Source organism: Eublepharis macularius, chromosome 2, assembly GCF_028583425.1.
Source record: "Eublepharis macularius isolate TG4126 chromosome 2, MPM_Emac_v1.0, whole genome shotgun sequence".
NCBI lineage: Eukaryota > Metazoa > Chordata > Lepidosauria > Squamata > Eublepharidae > Eublepharis > Eublepharis macularius.
The window spans coordinates 72,292,869-72,309,144 of NC_072791.1; the positions used below are offsets into that span (position 1 = coordinate 72,292,869).

General features: G+C 40.6%; 1 protein-coding gene across 1 annotated transcript in view; it reads right to left on the reverse strand.

Annotated features, from left to right (window-relative positions):
* Positions 1–4,018: 4,018 nt before the first annotated feature.
* Positions 4,019–16,276, reverse strand: part of TTC9 (tetratricopeptide repeat domain 9) — a 46,201-nt gene continuing 33,943 nt past the window's right edge. Inside the window, exon 3 of the mRNA XM_054971814.1 lies at positions 4,019–7,689. Within this exon, the coding sequence (XP_054827789.1) occupies positions 7,610–7,689 (80 nt within the window). The 3' untranslated portion in view covers positions 4,019–7,609. The remainder of the gene's footprint in view (positions 7,690–16,276) is intronic.

Consider the following 16,276-nt stretch of genomic DNA (forward strand, 5'->3'; position numbering starts at 1 on the left):
TCATTTTCGCACTCCATTAAGGTTATTTGCTAATTATATTTATAGAAAGGGCTCCTGGAACATTGGAATTCCTCTTTTTGTAGAGCAAAATAATATCTTCTGTTAGCCTAGCAATACTATGTGCAATTACAGTAGAAGCCCATTTATTCAGAATATCAGTTGTCCACTGGGGAAGAGAGGGATTTCCAATTCACTCTGAAACGGGGTATCTATTCAGTAAAGGCAAGCCACACTGGTCAGAACCAAAACCAGACTAGTATTTAGGGGAAAAATCCACTTCAAATTATATGCCAAGAAAATCAGATCTCTATAAGTTGTGTTATATTAATTTGAAAAAAATCTTCCTAGTTTTACATATTTTGTTCTGCCCTTAATAATCTTAAGAAGGTGAAAGGAAAATGCAAGGCACTGAAGCCCTGTTTCCAATTGAAATTCAGTTAACATCCCTTTTCTGGCTTCTGAGCCTTCAGAAATTTAAAACTATAAAGTTTTCCTTGGCAGACTTGAGCTAGTAACTTTTTTTAAAAGCCTGATGTTGTAAGGCTATTGAATTCTGTGCTGAATTCTAAATTCCATAGTAATGAATATTCTTCAATTGTATGACATAATCTTGGCTATTGTTCAGTTGAAGAATACACGCTTCCATGTGTATGGTCCTTCATCCAGTCACTGGCATCTCCAGTTAAAGGATATCAGTATTGCATCCCTCTATAATGAATATATGCAGCAGGGCTTCAGGAAGCTGACTGAAATGTAAAGTCAATAAGTAACAGTTGCAGGTAATGGGCAACCTGGGTTGCAGAAGCAAAGTTGCAGGTCATGGTGACAGGTATCTGGTACCATGGACTGTGGCAAGATCTTCCAACACTAGGGATACTCCATGCATGACAGAGACATTGCCCTAATTAAGACAAGGGCTTAAATCCTACATATTGAGCAGCCTTATAACTAAACTAAAATTTTAAGGAGTTTAAAGGGGCAAGGCTGTGACCTAGACTTATGAACTGTGGTGTTGTCAAATGGCGCATGTGTTTTGCAAAACACATGCACCATTTGACAACACCACAGTTCATAAGTCTAGGTCACAGCCTTGCCCCTTTAAACTCCTTAAAATTTTAGTTTAGTTATAAGGCTGCTCAATATGTAGGATTTAAGCCCTTGTCTTAATTAAGCCCTTGTCTTAGTCCCTGAGAGAGGACTAAGTATTTGTTAAATGGTTACAGAAAGCACTTCTGCCATGTTAAGAAAAAGGTACTCTTTAAAAAGATGTAATAATTTTGTTTTTCTTAATGTCTGAATATTTTGAGTCTTATTTCCCTTAAATATCTTGCTTAAGTTGATATAAACACTCTCCGCGCTGGGAAATTTTGCGGTAGCTTCTCCTACTCTCATTTTCACTTACAGCAAGAAGTAAATACATTTCAAAGTTACAGATGGAAATAATATATCCAGTACTGCTCCCTGACTCCATAAAGATGCTAGCAGTTGTGCTGTTACACATCTGGAACTTAGTACACTTGCAGCCCCCATCTTCTTCTACTTAAGAATCTGCTTCTAAACCAGCATGCTCCTTTGCATTTTGATGGATTTAGTTACAGCCGCTTTAAAGTACATGGCAAGAATTTCAAGCCCCTACCAGTACTCCGAATATTAGAAATGACCTACAGTAAGAATAATATTGTCAAGCCCCAGCCTTAAAAACAAGATGTGTACTTGTATATAAATGCTCAAAATGAAAGGTACTTAAGGCAGCTGAAATAAGTCGGTATCATACAAAAATTTTGTTTCAGATGAAAAAAATCGACAGTTGTGTTTATGTACTACAAAAAGAGTGTCCAAATTTCCTATCCCACTTTAACAGCATGCCCTATGCTGTTCATGACCAAATCTTAAATAGGGGTGCACCATGCTTCTCCATCAGATTGCTTGAGCTGAGCAACTCCTTTAACTTTATTATTTTTGTGCCAGTTCCCCATTTTCAGTGTGTGCTTAATGCATACTCAATTATTTATGTTACTGATAGTTTGCCTTCCTCTCTGAGACCCAACGTGCATTTTCAGTGCTGTGATTTCCAGGGTCTATTGCCTTTTATTGCTTTGTCTTCATAATCTTTGTTCTCATTTGCCTATATTGCTGTCCTGCTGGCTCAGGTGACCCACATGATTTTATTGAGGGCATTGGAACACTACCTCTGACATGATGGTATCTTGAAATCTTGAGAAAAATACTGCGGGCTACCAAAGCCGATAGCATTGTGGGGAAACAAGGCCCCCAAACCCTGATAGCCCACAAAAACGGATGAGAAAGGGCACTGATCAGCAGCAAAACAATGCAGATATTCAACAAGGAAAGTGTATTAGTGACTTTCTATTTGATTGTGTAGAATGTATTACTTATGAAGCAGATAGCAAAATTAAGAACATGCTCAGCAAAGTTGTGGACCCCTCTCCCCACACACAAACAATTTGGAAGATTTAAAGCAACCCCAGATTTTCTCTCTCTTTGGCTGCTCTGTGGACAAAAAGAGCAATATTTTCACAAGTTTTAAAAAGCAGAGAAAGTAGTATGTGGCAGTGAAAATTCATTGTTTTTCCAAGACCTTAAAAGTGATATATCTGCCATCTTCTGCTTCTTGCTATGTTGCCCTCTGTTTTTGAGTACCCCCATCTTTTCCATAAGCCACTTGTATACATTTGATTTTTAACAATCTTGTTACCCCTTGAATGGCCAGGACCTTCTTCAACTGCATTTAAATAAGAGGAGCAGGTGTTCATTAATGCATAGAATGCTTCTTTTGGTTGACTGGAAGCAAAACTGTTTCTTCTCTTCTTATTCTATTCCTCTGCTTTTTCTCCTTAAAATGAATTATTTACTACTATTCCCTCACTGAGGCAAAGAGTTTTTTTTAAAAAAAAAATTAGCTTTGCGTGTGTATGTAAGCAACCACTCACATGTTACACAATGGAGGTTACTTGACTGGAAATTTATGCTTGCCCAGTAGCAAGCTTGAATTGAGTGATATATTTAAATCTGCAGGCGTTCTTTTATTTCCACCTACAGCAAATATTAATAGAAAATGTATAATGTCACATGATGATCTTCTGCTTCAAGTAGAGAACTTTCCTGTGGTTTTCTGTTGTTCTTTTGAAACCCTGACAGGCCTTGAGCTTTTATTCATCTGGACATCCTCCTGAGCAAGTCAGTGAAGAAAAGGTAAAAACTTTTAAAAATTAACTATTCAGACATTTTAGTGTTTTCATTCTGTATGTGTACTCCAGGGTTTTTTAATGCAAAAACAAGCAGTTATTCAGTGCCCTTCTCTCTGGAAAGAATTTTTCAAGTCAGTTCTGATCATGTTTTCCTTGTACTTGAGCTTCGGCAATTTCCCAACTGTTCCTCTGCATGTGTTGGCTAAAATTACATACATGGTTGGCTGCTCAAAATACAGGCATCTGGCAAGCTTTTTGAAACAGCTCTCTAACAGTTGTAACCATGTCCCTCTTCTTATGAAGAGGTAATGAGGGAGGGAGCTACAATGTCATGATGAAAATGGGCTACAATCGGGGCCTGAGATCCCTGTTATCTGATGTGTTAACTCCACAAGATGTGTATTGTGTCAATTTAGCGTAGTGACTATTTACTAGAAGGCACCCATATAAAATATATTGGTTATCACCAAGTCAAGGCAAAACAGCGAGCAAGGGTGGTGTTTTTATGTATTCTACTCAACGGGGGAAGTACAGTAGCTACATGAGTCATTCTTGGAATGAGTGGAACTTCAAATGGAACTTCCCACAAAAGTGAGGGCAACCAGCTGGCCACATGGAATAAAATCCCTGTGAGGAAACAGTGCTGTATAGGAAACTCAGTGGTGATTCTGAGACAACATTAATCTTTGCATACCTATGTTGAGGGTTACCTTCTACAGGAGAAGGAATTGTTTTCTCTAGATAGCCTCATCTCTCTTGCCTCCTTTCCTTCCCTCTACCCAAACAGAGAGAATTCAACTAACTTCTCACAGCTCATTGATGATGCTTGTTAATTTATTCAAAATTCTTTGCTTGGCAATATCCTGTCTTTATATATCAAAATTGAACTTCCTGGTGCATGAGGCTGATCTAGATGTGGCACAGATTATACTAGTACTGCACACCAAAAGGCAATGCACTAATCTCAAGAAAAAATAATTGCACAAAGCCTACAGAATGCATGCATCCTACAAAATGGAGCCCCAGGATTTGATCAGAAAGGTGAGGGAAATTCCTACAAACTTTTGGAGATTGTTCTAGTTTGATTTTCAACAAAGTTATTTGAAATTTCACTTAAAATCAGAGTTGTAACATGATTAGGACATAGTATTTATAAATGCACTGCAGAGGTCAAGTTGAAATACAATAATGGGAAATTAATCCCTCAGAAATTAATAGAGCACAGGGAATGCAATCTAGATTTCATTATATGGGATACATTTACAAGAACATGTAACTCAGCAGTTAATCTCTAAACTGAAATGTTCTGGTGTCACACTACTACCACATTCAGGAATCTGGATATCTTGTTCTTAATGCTGGAGCTGCATGGGCTTGCTGTGTTTGCTCAGTGACCAGTAAAAAGCACTCTGCTCATGCTTAGAGGTCCTCTTTTTCACGTGTCCAGTCACCAAGCACTGAAATTAGGGCTAAAGCTCAGACCCTCATAAAAGTTACAAGAATGTATTTTTTATGTAAGCATTTCACAACAAACATTGCCTCTCTAAACTCATCGGTGCTTCTAGGCCACATGTCTTTATGACTGTGAAACTACTGTACATGAATAGCTAACCTGTATGGTTTAGGGATCTTCAAGTGTGTGACAGAGCCCCAGCTGCAAGCTCTTATGAAGTTGCCTTTTTGCTGCTTTTTGAAAGGAGCTGCTGCTAGTTACTCATATGCTCAGGGCAAGGATGCCCTACTTCCTGCCTCTTTTTCACTCATACTAAGGGTGGCTCTAGATGAAACATTTCTATGCGGGCATGCACTTGTTTTAAGGTGCTCTGCACAGTCACAAAGCAGCTGAGCTGATCCTTTTTTAAAAAAGGAGAGAGCTCAAACAAGTTCAAAACAATGCCATGAGGGGAGAGGAAGTATGTGCCTTTCGCCCATGTCTTTTTCTTGAGCAAAAACAGCACATGGGGTGGAGTAATTTTGCTGATTGTGAATATATCTCCATTCTCGTGCAGTTTTCATGCAAAATACAGCGCTGAGTGGAGAGCAGGAGCCTTTCCTTCCCCCCGCACTATTTTAACACTCCTTTGTTAAAAGAAGCAATTCACCTCAGCTGCTGTGTGACTGCACAGAGCACCTTAAAGCAAGTGCATGCCTGTGTCGAAATATATTGTCTAGAGCCACTGTAAATGAAGCAGCAGGACCCATGGGGCAAGGTTCTCAGCAATGGAGGGGGTTCTACTTTAGCAGAGGTGGGACCCTGGTTCTTCGTCTCTCTGTCACAGGACTCTGGTGTTATGTGACTTTCTGTCATGTGCTTGAAGCTCAGTGGGTCCCATATCACTGCCTGGGGTTAAAGGTGAGGCCCAGCTCTAGAAATTCTGACTATTACTGCTTTAGGGAACCAGTGAGGTATAGCGGATAGAGTGCTGGGCATTAAACAGGGAGGTGTGGGTTCAAATGTATGTTTAGCCAGAAAGCTTACAGGGTAGTTGCTATCTCAGCCTATCCATTCCACCAGATTATTGTGAAAACAAAATGGGCGAACTGCATGTACGCAGCTTTGTATGTATACAGCTTGGAGGGATGTGGCATACAAAAGTGATAACTGTTTCAAAATAAATAGCAACCACCAGCTTCTAATTTAGATGGAGAATGGATCCCCTTTAGGGTTTTTTTCATGACTATTTAGGTTGATCTCCAGAGAATATTGCATAGTACCATCCTCCATCCCAGCCTGATTGTATGGCAAGGCCCTTAAATGAACCACAGATAGTATAAAATGGGAGGTGGATCCTCAGTCTCCAAACAGAAGAATTCACACTATTGGCTTTTGGCAGGTGAAGAAAACATAGCTTAGTAGTACATTTTCTGCACTTAAAAGGTCGCATGTTCATTTCACCTCATGTTAAAAAAATCATTTGTAGCTAAGTTGGAAAAGCCTTCCTATTCCTAGTCAGAGTAGATAGCTAGATATACTGTATGGTCTGACTTGGTATGTGAGCCAGTAAAGAGCCTAAGAAACATGGACCACTGAATGATGCTAACCTCCATATTCTTGTGAGCTAACCTCTATGTTCTTGTGCACTGTTGGTGCATCTTTGTGCCTAGAGGCAGGTGGCTAAAATATTTCTTAAAATAACATGTAAACTAAAGGCACAATCAACCAAAAGTTTCCTGATTTTCATTTTCAATGAGATTTAAGAATATGCTTAGCTTTCCCATAGAAATCAGTGGGACTTTAAATTGACTGAACTATGCTCTAAATTCCCCATAGGAACAACATAGAGATTGCAGAGAGGTTTAGACAGCTGGTGCCTGCTCTGTGCTTCTATGTGAAATAGCTAATAGCTTGGCTTTGGGAATTATGGACTGTTCATTGCATCCCTTTCAATGTTCCAAGAATAAATGAAAGAAAGTAAATTCAGACAGGCAGGCAACCAACTGAGATGGAAGGATTGCAAATATTTAGCACTGTACAAACATCAACAAATCCTCACAACAGCCCTTGTGAGGTAGGGAGGCATTGCTAATCCCACTGCACAAATGGAGAAACAGGCAAAGGGGATACATGACTTGCCATGGATTCCCATCAGGATGGTGGCAAAGCTGTAATTCAGTGCACCTGTTTCCACTGTCAGAGCAGAAACTAGATGCGAGATCACAGTACCTCTTTAGAAGCACTGTGAGCCCAGCTGTATCTTCTAGAAATAACATGTGGGATTGTTGCCTATAAATATATACTTGATATTACTTTATCACACTACAGTTTTATACCCAAAACAATACAGTGTCCTTTCACATTCTTTTAAAAGTTTCACTGTGACCCCTAAAATCCCTTTCCCACTTGTTAAGGGTTTGTTGCTTAAAATATATCTTTCCTGTGCTTTAAGCAGATTGATTGTATTGCAAATAGTCTCATTGGCACGAGACTTTAAACAGGGCTTCCTCCTGGAGCTAAAATGTCCACAAGTGTAGTGAAGCTGCCAAACGAGAATTCTTGTCTCTCATGATGTAGCTGAAGGCTCTTGTCCTTCATCTCAGCCAGCCAGGAAAAAGAGTGGATCTCTCATTTGCTGCATGGTAATGTAGTTTTGGGGAGGTGGTCCCTCAGCAAACAGTCAGCTGGAGGCTAAATGCATCCCTTCAGACAAAGTCCCAGAACGTGACTGCCTAGAGCAATTGTGCCAAAAGGGCTGGGATTTTAACATGATGCCAGCAAATAGCCAAAGATGAAGTCTTTTCTTTGAAAAACATGGAAACATAATGCTTGAGCTCAGATCAAAAGTAAAGGAGAAGGCAGACAAACTGTCAGCTAAGGTGGAGCAGATGGACAAAATCTGCCCAATGGGTATTTTAAGGGAGGATGTGTCCACTCAAGAAGTGCCACAGATCAGGGTTTCCTCTCACAAGGCTTCTTTTTCCCTCTGAGAACATCTGCTAAGTTTCATCTCTGTCAGCTGGATGTACCGTACAACATTAGTATCTGTAGGGGAAAGAGAATGAAAATACGTGTGACTAGTACAATTGCCTACTTGAAATGTACGAACAGCCATACTTATCTTTATTTTATTTTCTTCATTTATCGTCCACCTTTCTTGCTGAAACTCAAGGCAGATTACAACTAAGAATAATATAATACATATAATCACCTGTTATTCCATAGTGACTGTAAATGAAATTATAGAATATTATATTATACTGTGTTTTAGTGCATACCATATAGCAGAAGATATTAGATTGGAGAACAATGTATGTTACCTATACTATACAATATAATAATGCAAATTACAGAATTAGAAAACAATGCAATAAACAGCATAATATAATCAAATACTGTCTTAAATAATTCCTCTGACATTAACTACAACCTTACTCACTTTATAAAAATGCTTTTTTGCAGCCTTCAACCATGACTCCAAGTTGCAGCTGGGTCTTCTTCTACTCAACAGCAGTCAGTGAGAATTCAGCCTGCAACAGTCAGCATAGCCTCACCCTGGGCTCTGTTTCTTGGTCAGGCTATAGTGTTACAAAACTAGACCTGCATTTTATATGTACGCACAGGAAGACATGTGACCATGGATGCTCACATCAAAAAAGAAGTGCTGATTTTATGATGGACAGACCATCATATGTGGACCAAACAATACACAGAATGAGGCTACCCAGGGCTAGCTTGTAGGTTTCTGCACATTGGGAAATAGCAGGTTTGTGGGAAAAACTGACAACTCATAAAAGGGGTTTTTAAAAAACACAAAAGAAACAGCAATGTCTCCATAGAGCAACAAAAAAAAAAGGAGGAGGAGGAGGAATAAGATGATGATAGTAGTTTTGAAAACATCTGGCAGCTGACACTAAAGCAGTGATGTTGGATAACAGCACAGAGGACAGGGGGAAGGAAGGTTAGGACACAACAGAAACAAGGAAGGAAATGGGACAAGAAGTAGTGGGGCAACAGGATGGCAGGAAATAGATGAAGATGTTACAGGAAGTGGGGGCGACAAAAGGGCTAAAAGGCAGCTGTGCGTGGAAGAATGGCAATGGAGACAACAAGAAATAGGATTTTCCCTCTCCCATGAGTCTCTGCAAGTCCTTAGATTGTTGTGCCTGTTAACAATTATACCTCAATGGCTCTACTACACCCGTTCAGAGACAGTAAAACTCTGAATACCACATGTCAGAGATATACAACAGAAAAGAAGCAATGCTCTTATTTGGGAGCTTTCAGGAAGCATCTGGCTGGAAACAGAATGCTAGGTAGAGAGATCCTTGGTCTGCTCTAACAAGGCTGTTCACATATTTTGGTATGTACTTCCTGAAAGCAGCAAAATCACATTCTCTTTGTCTTGGTGATGATAACCTGGTGCATCCCCCGCACCCCACCCCACCCCATACATTCTTGTTTTGTCTTACTATGCTATTTTGATAAATCTTTCTGATCATTATTCACCAACAACCTTACTAGATAATTATGAAATGTCCTGTCAATTATGATTGTGCCCTCTAACAGAAGGATGGATAGTTTTTCATTGCTGAAGCCAAGTACAAGAGAATCCATTTGCTCAGCAAGATGAAAACTGATATCCTATTAGTGATCCACGGAGAATTTCACTCTAGAGAGACTAATCAGATTCTTCATATGAAAGCCCTTTTGCATTCAGAAGTGCCAGCACTGCATGATCCAAGAAGTCCACTCAAACATTCCTTGCAATGTACCAGAGAGTACTTCATGGAGCCTAGCTAGGTAAGCTGCTGGGAGATGTGTGATTGAGTCTTCCTAGCATTTTTGAAATAAAAATAGCAGCTTTGTGGGGACTTTGAGGCCATATGAGAGGGGAGAAGAGGTTTAATTATTCCACCTTTGTATAATTTTGCTACTTAATGCTATCACCATTCCACTCTTAACAGCTTTTTTCTTATTAATTTTCAAGGTTACAAAAAAGCATAGGGTGATAATCTGATCAATTAGACTGAGGAGAGCTAACCAATCCTTTCTAGCTCATTGAAGCCATAGGGCTTACAAAGGTGTAACTCTGCGTAGGTCTATTGGTCTGAAGACCTTGAACACTTGTCCACAAAATCTTAAGAAGGGAGTGGAGCTGACTGAAAACATTAGCTTAAGATGGAGTACCAACTTCATCTGCATTCTTAATTCCCAAGATTGGATGTGGGGGGGGGGGGCGCGGAACTGGCATGAACTCTCTGAACCTCAATGTGCCTGTGCAGAACTATTTATGTTGCTTTTTAAAAAATCCAGTATTTTTGGTAGACCTTTGGAGTGCCAAGCTCTAAGCAAAGCTATGAACTATCTGGCTAGGAAACAGGGAGGTATCTTATATAATAACAACTACAACAACATTTAATTTATATACCGTCCTTCAGGACAACTTAATGGCCACTCACAGCAGTTTACAAAATATGTTATTATTATCCCCAAAACAATCACCCTGTGAGGTTGGTAGGGCTGAGAGAGCTGTGACTGACCCAAGATCACCCAGCTGGCTTCAAGTGGAGGCTCTCCGGCTCTCCAGATTAGAGTCCCACCGCTCTTAACCATTACATCAAACTATATACTAAATGACATCTCTCACTAAGAGATGGAATTACCTCTATTATAAAGTTGGTCACTTTTGTCAGTAATACAGTAACTCATTAGGAATACTTGTGAAAGCAAACATATTGCAAGTGTGCCTGCTCCTGGCATCTTCACTAGTTGTTCACCCTCAGGACCTTTATGGCTTTGGGAAGACCATTCCAGAAGAGTACTATTTTCCTGCCTCTGATCTGCACCCCTCAGTGTCTTTTGTAAATTGGGGATGGCAGGGCTTTCATTTTTTCCTTTTTGGCACTTAAAATATTAAATGTGGCACTGAAGAGATAAAACCATGGAGTTGGAAGGGACTTCCAGGGCCATCTAGTCCAACTCCCTGTACAATGCAGGAAATTCACAACTACCTCCCCCCACACCCCCAGTGACCCTTGCTCCATGCCCAGAAGATAGCAAAACATGTCTGTGTTCTCCAAATTTTTTCACTACTACTTAAACCGGAAAGACATTTTGGGCTTTGCAGGAGCAAGACCCCACAGCAAAGGGATTGCATGTCAAAAGAGGAAAGTTTAGAAGGACATGCCCAATCGCAAGAGCATATAAAGGTGAACCTGCGATAGGCATGTCAGAAAACAGACATATTATTCTGCAACTCTATATGAAGCATTTCTTCCACACCTTCATTGAAAAGAATGATGTTAATTTCTCTGATGAGGGACGTGTGATTTTATTGGTTGATCTGCAGTGTGACCTGCAGGATGCAATACCGTCAGGAGACAAAGCATGGGCCTTGGATCTAGACCATCTTCCTGCTTAATTCCCACATAGATTCCAGTCTCAAGTACAGCAGCTGCTTCTGGATTTAGAACAGGGATGCTTGCTTATACATGGGAATTAGGCAGGAATAAGATGATCTAGATCCAAATGTAATCATACTTGCACTGTAGATAAGAAAATTAGTTAAGCTAATAGAGTTTTTCCCATTGCAGATTCTTTAAATATTGATAAAAGTTTTGAACCCATAAAGATTATTTTGCCTCCTGCTGGAGATGAATCTGACTTTCTTCCTGACCTTTTAAAAGTGTCAGATGAGTTCTCTATTTTTGTATTCTATTACAGGCTCCAGTGTTAGTTTCCCTTAACATACTTCCCATCACCACCATTTCCCTGCATTTTTTAAAATGGATATTTGTATCTATTTACCTATATTTTGCCTTTACTTCAAATAACTCAAGGAGGGGTGATTATTTTTAATATGGCATAATTGCATTTTGTGTTATTGGTTTCAAGTAAGTGCCCACAGCGCCTTTTGGCAGAGGAGTGGAGGTATTAAGTAAAATTTTGCATTAAAAGCATTGGCATTATTACCAGACAGAAAACATGTGATGCTGCACAGCTGCTGAAATTCAGCGAGTATGTCCCGCAAGACATATGTATAAGTGCTCTAGAGGTCCTTGAAGAAGGGTAGCAAATAAATAGCTGCATTGATTATAGATCATTATCTCTTCCTGGAGATGCCAATTTATACCTTGTGGAAATAGTGGACAGCTAAATTCTTTCATGTTAGTCTGACATTCCTTGGTGGAAAAAGAATTATACTGTTTTTTGATGAAAAAAGCAAGCAAAATACAAGCAGGGAAAGCAAGCCATTTGATCTCTGGTTGGTTTCTCAGTGAGAGGGGGGAGGGGGCGGTTCCCTGACAGAACTCAGTTTGAGATAAGCTATACCATGACTTAACAAAGTTACTTCTAGATAATGCAACAAGATTCAGAGGAGCTCTAACTAGCATCCTGTCAGTCATTAGTCTCTCAGTGATGCCCCACAGATTTATATTAGTCGTCTGTTTGCCTTCATCTGAAGGTGAGCATGCAGTGCTGAAAAAAAAAAGAGCACAAATGTTTGCATCAGCACTCTTGTCTAGACAAAGGAGACCTTTGTAATCAACCAAGTCAAAATGATGAAGGCCCACTACGGGCTCAGGAAATTATCTGTATGTTTAAGAGTGGCGGTTAGTATTCTTGACCACTTTGCTCAGCAAAGTTTGAAGCCTCCCTCCAAGGAATCTTCCTCTTGGCGAAGGCTGGAAAAAGCTGATGGTTGTTGTGGGTTTTCCGGGCTGTATTGCCGTGGTCTTGGCATTATAGTTCCTGACGTTTCGCCAGCAGCTGTGGCTGGCATCTTCAGAGGTGTAGCACCAAAAGACAGAGATCTCTCAGTGTCACAGTGTGGAAAAGATGTTGGCAGGTCATTTATATCTACTCAGGAGGGGTGGGGTTGAGCTGAGTCATCCTGTAAGAGTTTCCCAGGGTGTGGAATGCTAATGGCGGGAGGCTTCACTGTATCCTGATGCTTGTGAATTTCAATGGCTTCCCTGTGCAGTCTGACAAAGTAGTTGGAAGTGTTGTCCAGTATTTTGGTGTCCTGGAATAAGATACTGTGCCCTGTTTGAGTTAGGCTATGTTCAGCCACATGGCATAAGCAAAACTTCAACAGGAAAGAAGAAACCTTAAGAATGAACAGAGCATGGTTTCCAGTTCTGAAAAACACCAGGCTAACAAAACACTCTACACCCGACAATAGCCCTGCAGAGAAGATTAGCCCATCAAGCACCAATCCATATGCAAAAGAACCTCCTCAGGATACAGTGAAGCCTCCCGCCATTATCATTCCACACCCTGGGAAACTCTTACAGGATGACTCAGCTCAACCCCACCCCTCCTGAGTAGATATAAATGACCTGCCAACATCTTTTCCACACTGTGACACTGAGAGATCTCTGTCTTTTGGTGCTACACCTCTGAAGATGCCAGCCACAGCTGCTGGCGAAACGTCAGGAACTACAATGCCAAGACCACGGCAATACAGCCCGGAAAACCCACAACAACCATCGTTCTCCGGCCGTGAAAGCCTTCGACAATACATCGCTGGAGAAAGCCGCCTGTGGCTGGAGGAAGGCGTCAAACTTTGCTGAGTAGAAGGTGGGAGGGAGGGTGGATGGGGGAGGTGGCCCATCAAGCAACTGGCAGGCCACAAAACATGTCTGGTGAATTGTGTTTGGTTTGGGTCAGAAGTTATGCATTCTTGAGATAAAGCTTACTAATGTGGATTCATGGGGCTTTTGGGGGGTTTTTTGCTTCAGGTAGAGAAGTCCTATTTAGCTTGTGGTGATAAAGTCATAGCCCCAGAGTTTTTATCTGTTAACTATCTGGTAGTGGGGGTGGTGGGCAGAGTATATAATTCCATGTCAGCTTCCAGAGTGATATGTTCAGTGAAAACAAAAAGGCCTGTGGCACATTAAAGAGTAACAGATTTATTCTAGTATATGCCCACTAGATGACACTGTAACATGGAAGCTTATATCACAATATGTTCATTATGTTGTCACCTCTCATCTGTATTGTTGGACTTCGGAGGAGGTACTCCTGCCCAAACTAAACATTACAGCATCCTTGTGGCTGCCACCACTTTGAAGTTATTTGAAAATGCCATGAGGGTCCAATCTTGATTGTGCCTGCAGCATGGCAGGCTGAGGCGCTCTTGTTCCCCACCCTTGCACCTTATCAAGTGCACAAATGTCCACACACACACCCCTCCATGTGTGGCTGTTTTGGCACTTGAAAAGGCATGGGGGAGGGGCAAGAGCACTGAGCTGCTGGCCTGATCAGGATTGGGCCCTCGCAGCACTTTTAAATGACTTGAAAATGGCAGCGGGCATCAGGATACTGACACAACTAGTTCAGGACTCAGTTTGGGAGCTCTCAAACATTTCTTCAATTAATCCAGTGTCCCTTAGAGGCAAGAAGAAGTAATTTGCAATCCAGTTAGAAAAACCTGCCTGTCACAAGCTATTGGGTTAACTGACATCATTTAACCTCATTTCATCTGTGTGCTTCAAGGACACAAAACTGGATATGTAACTCTAGGTTTCAAACACATGGATCTGTATTCTGTATGACTTATTTATGAATTATAAAATATTGTCCTGCCTTTCCTTTGGAGCTTAAGTCAGTTAAATAAGCTCTTCTTATGCCCTCATGAAAATACACACCTCCTTTCTTGCATACACTTTATCCTTTGTGAGCTTCCTCATGGCATACATTTGACACCTTGAATGAGTGCCCAATGAATGTCGTAAATGATAATTATAGACATGCTAGGAAATCACACATGCTCAAGCTTGCAGCAACTAGAAACCTAAAATGGAGAGCAAAGGGGTGTGACTGTGTGTGTTGGATTAGAGTTCATACATCATTTGCCAATGGGAGTCCAGAATTCTCATCTGCACAATGCAAAAGGGAACCAGTGTCTCAGGGCGCAGATTTATCCACATGGATAATTTCTCAAATGCATTCCTGTTTCAAGAGCTGGAGGCAGAACAGGATAAAGTTTTATTTCATGAGACAGTTTCAGTGCTTGCTACCTAGAAATTTCTCAGACAAGTCTTAACAGGGAATCTCTTAAACTCAATCGGAAATGCAGTAATCAGCTATAGACTGAGTCAGGCAATAGCCCAGGGGCCATCAATTTCCCCTTACCAACCATTCCTTAGTTAAGACATTCTCCAGTTGAAACAGCTCCTGGCTTCTATTTAGGTAGGCACTTTTGCAACTCTATTGGTTGATGGGGGTCCTGCAATCTTCTTTGGCAATGTATTCTGTTCTCTTATCTCCTCTTACAGCTTTATAGCATTTAGCTGAAATCTGTAGTGCCACAACTCAACACTCATCACTTTGTTTCTCTTCTACATGTTAGGCTTTCAGAACTCCACAATATTACACAGAGTTTCTGATAAGAACTTGGACATGGGTATGACACACAAGAGAGTTCACGGGTCTAAATAGTTGCCCAGAAATATCATACAGCTGTTGCTAGCAATGATCAGCGCTACTGATAGTGACAACCAGGATTGGCTCAAGTTATACTACTGCATCTAGGCATGTAGGCTCCCCTTTGGCATTTTATTGTACAAGCTGGGACTCTATAAGAAATGGGGGGGGGGGGAATGATTTGGAAATTTCCCTTCCATGCCCAAGTCTTCCCTCCTGGATCCTTTAGGGTCTGGCACTCACCTCAGGGCCAATTTTCTCATTTCCCTCTTATATTTTCCCTTTAACTGACTGTCAGCTGCCCACACCATTTCATGCTCCATCCCCATCAGACCACTGTTCAGTTTATTTTCACATTACAAATTTATTTTTTCCTTTATCCCTGGGGAAGCCCTTGAATGTGTAGAAATCCTTTCGTTGCCTATGGGATGCCTGAGTATTCTATTTTCATTATTAATGCAAACCAGCCACTTTACTCTTAGATATAATAAACAAGGGATTTTTTAAAAAAAATTGGACAGTGAAGATGGGAAGAATGTAATGTCAGTTCCTGACATGGGATTCAGCAAATGTGATGGGAACAGCATATAATACTGGGGAGAGAAAGCAAGAGTAAAAAAATTGTCAGTTGTTGACATTTGGAAAGGAAGGGGATGCTGAAGAGATCAGAACGACAAGAGGAGAGGGAAGCAGAGAGATTTTCTTTTACCATAAAGAAGAGGAAAATTTGGCACAGGGCAGCAGTATTTGACAATAATAGACTGAAAGGAATTTTCAGACCGTCCTGTTCACCTGCTCTTAGATAGCCAATAATGTTGTCACCACGTATCAGTAGTTGTTTGGAGTCCATTTCATATGTTTTGTTTGTTCATTGCTGTAATTGTTTATTAATCAGTAAGATTAATAATACTAGTGACCAGTATTAATATTAGGTTAACATTATTAACGCTTGTTGACAGCATTATATGATGATACATCATTGTGATTGTTACTCCAAGAGTAAATATTCAAACTCTCTAGTCTGAATCTAGTTACAAAACATGTGGCCTTGGATAGGTATGCAAATGTACATCAAGCAGTGGGACTCTACTCTGGAGAACCAGGTTTGATTCCCCACTCTTCCATTTGTAGCCAGCTGGATGACTGGCTGTTGTTGTTGTTGTTGTTAAGAGACACCCCCAGCCCCACTCAATGGAAC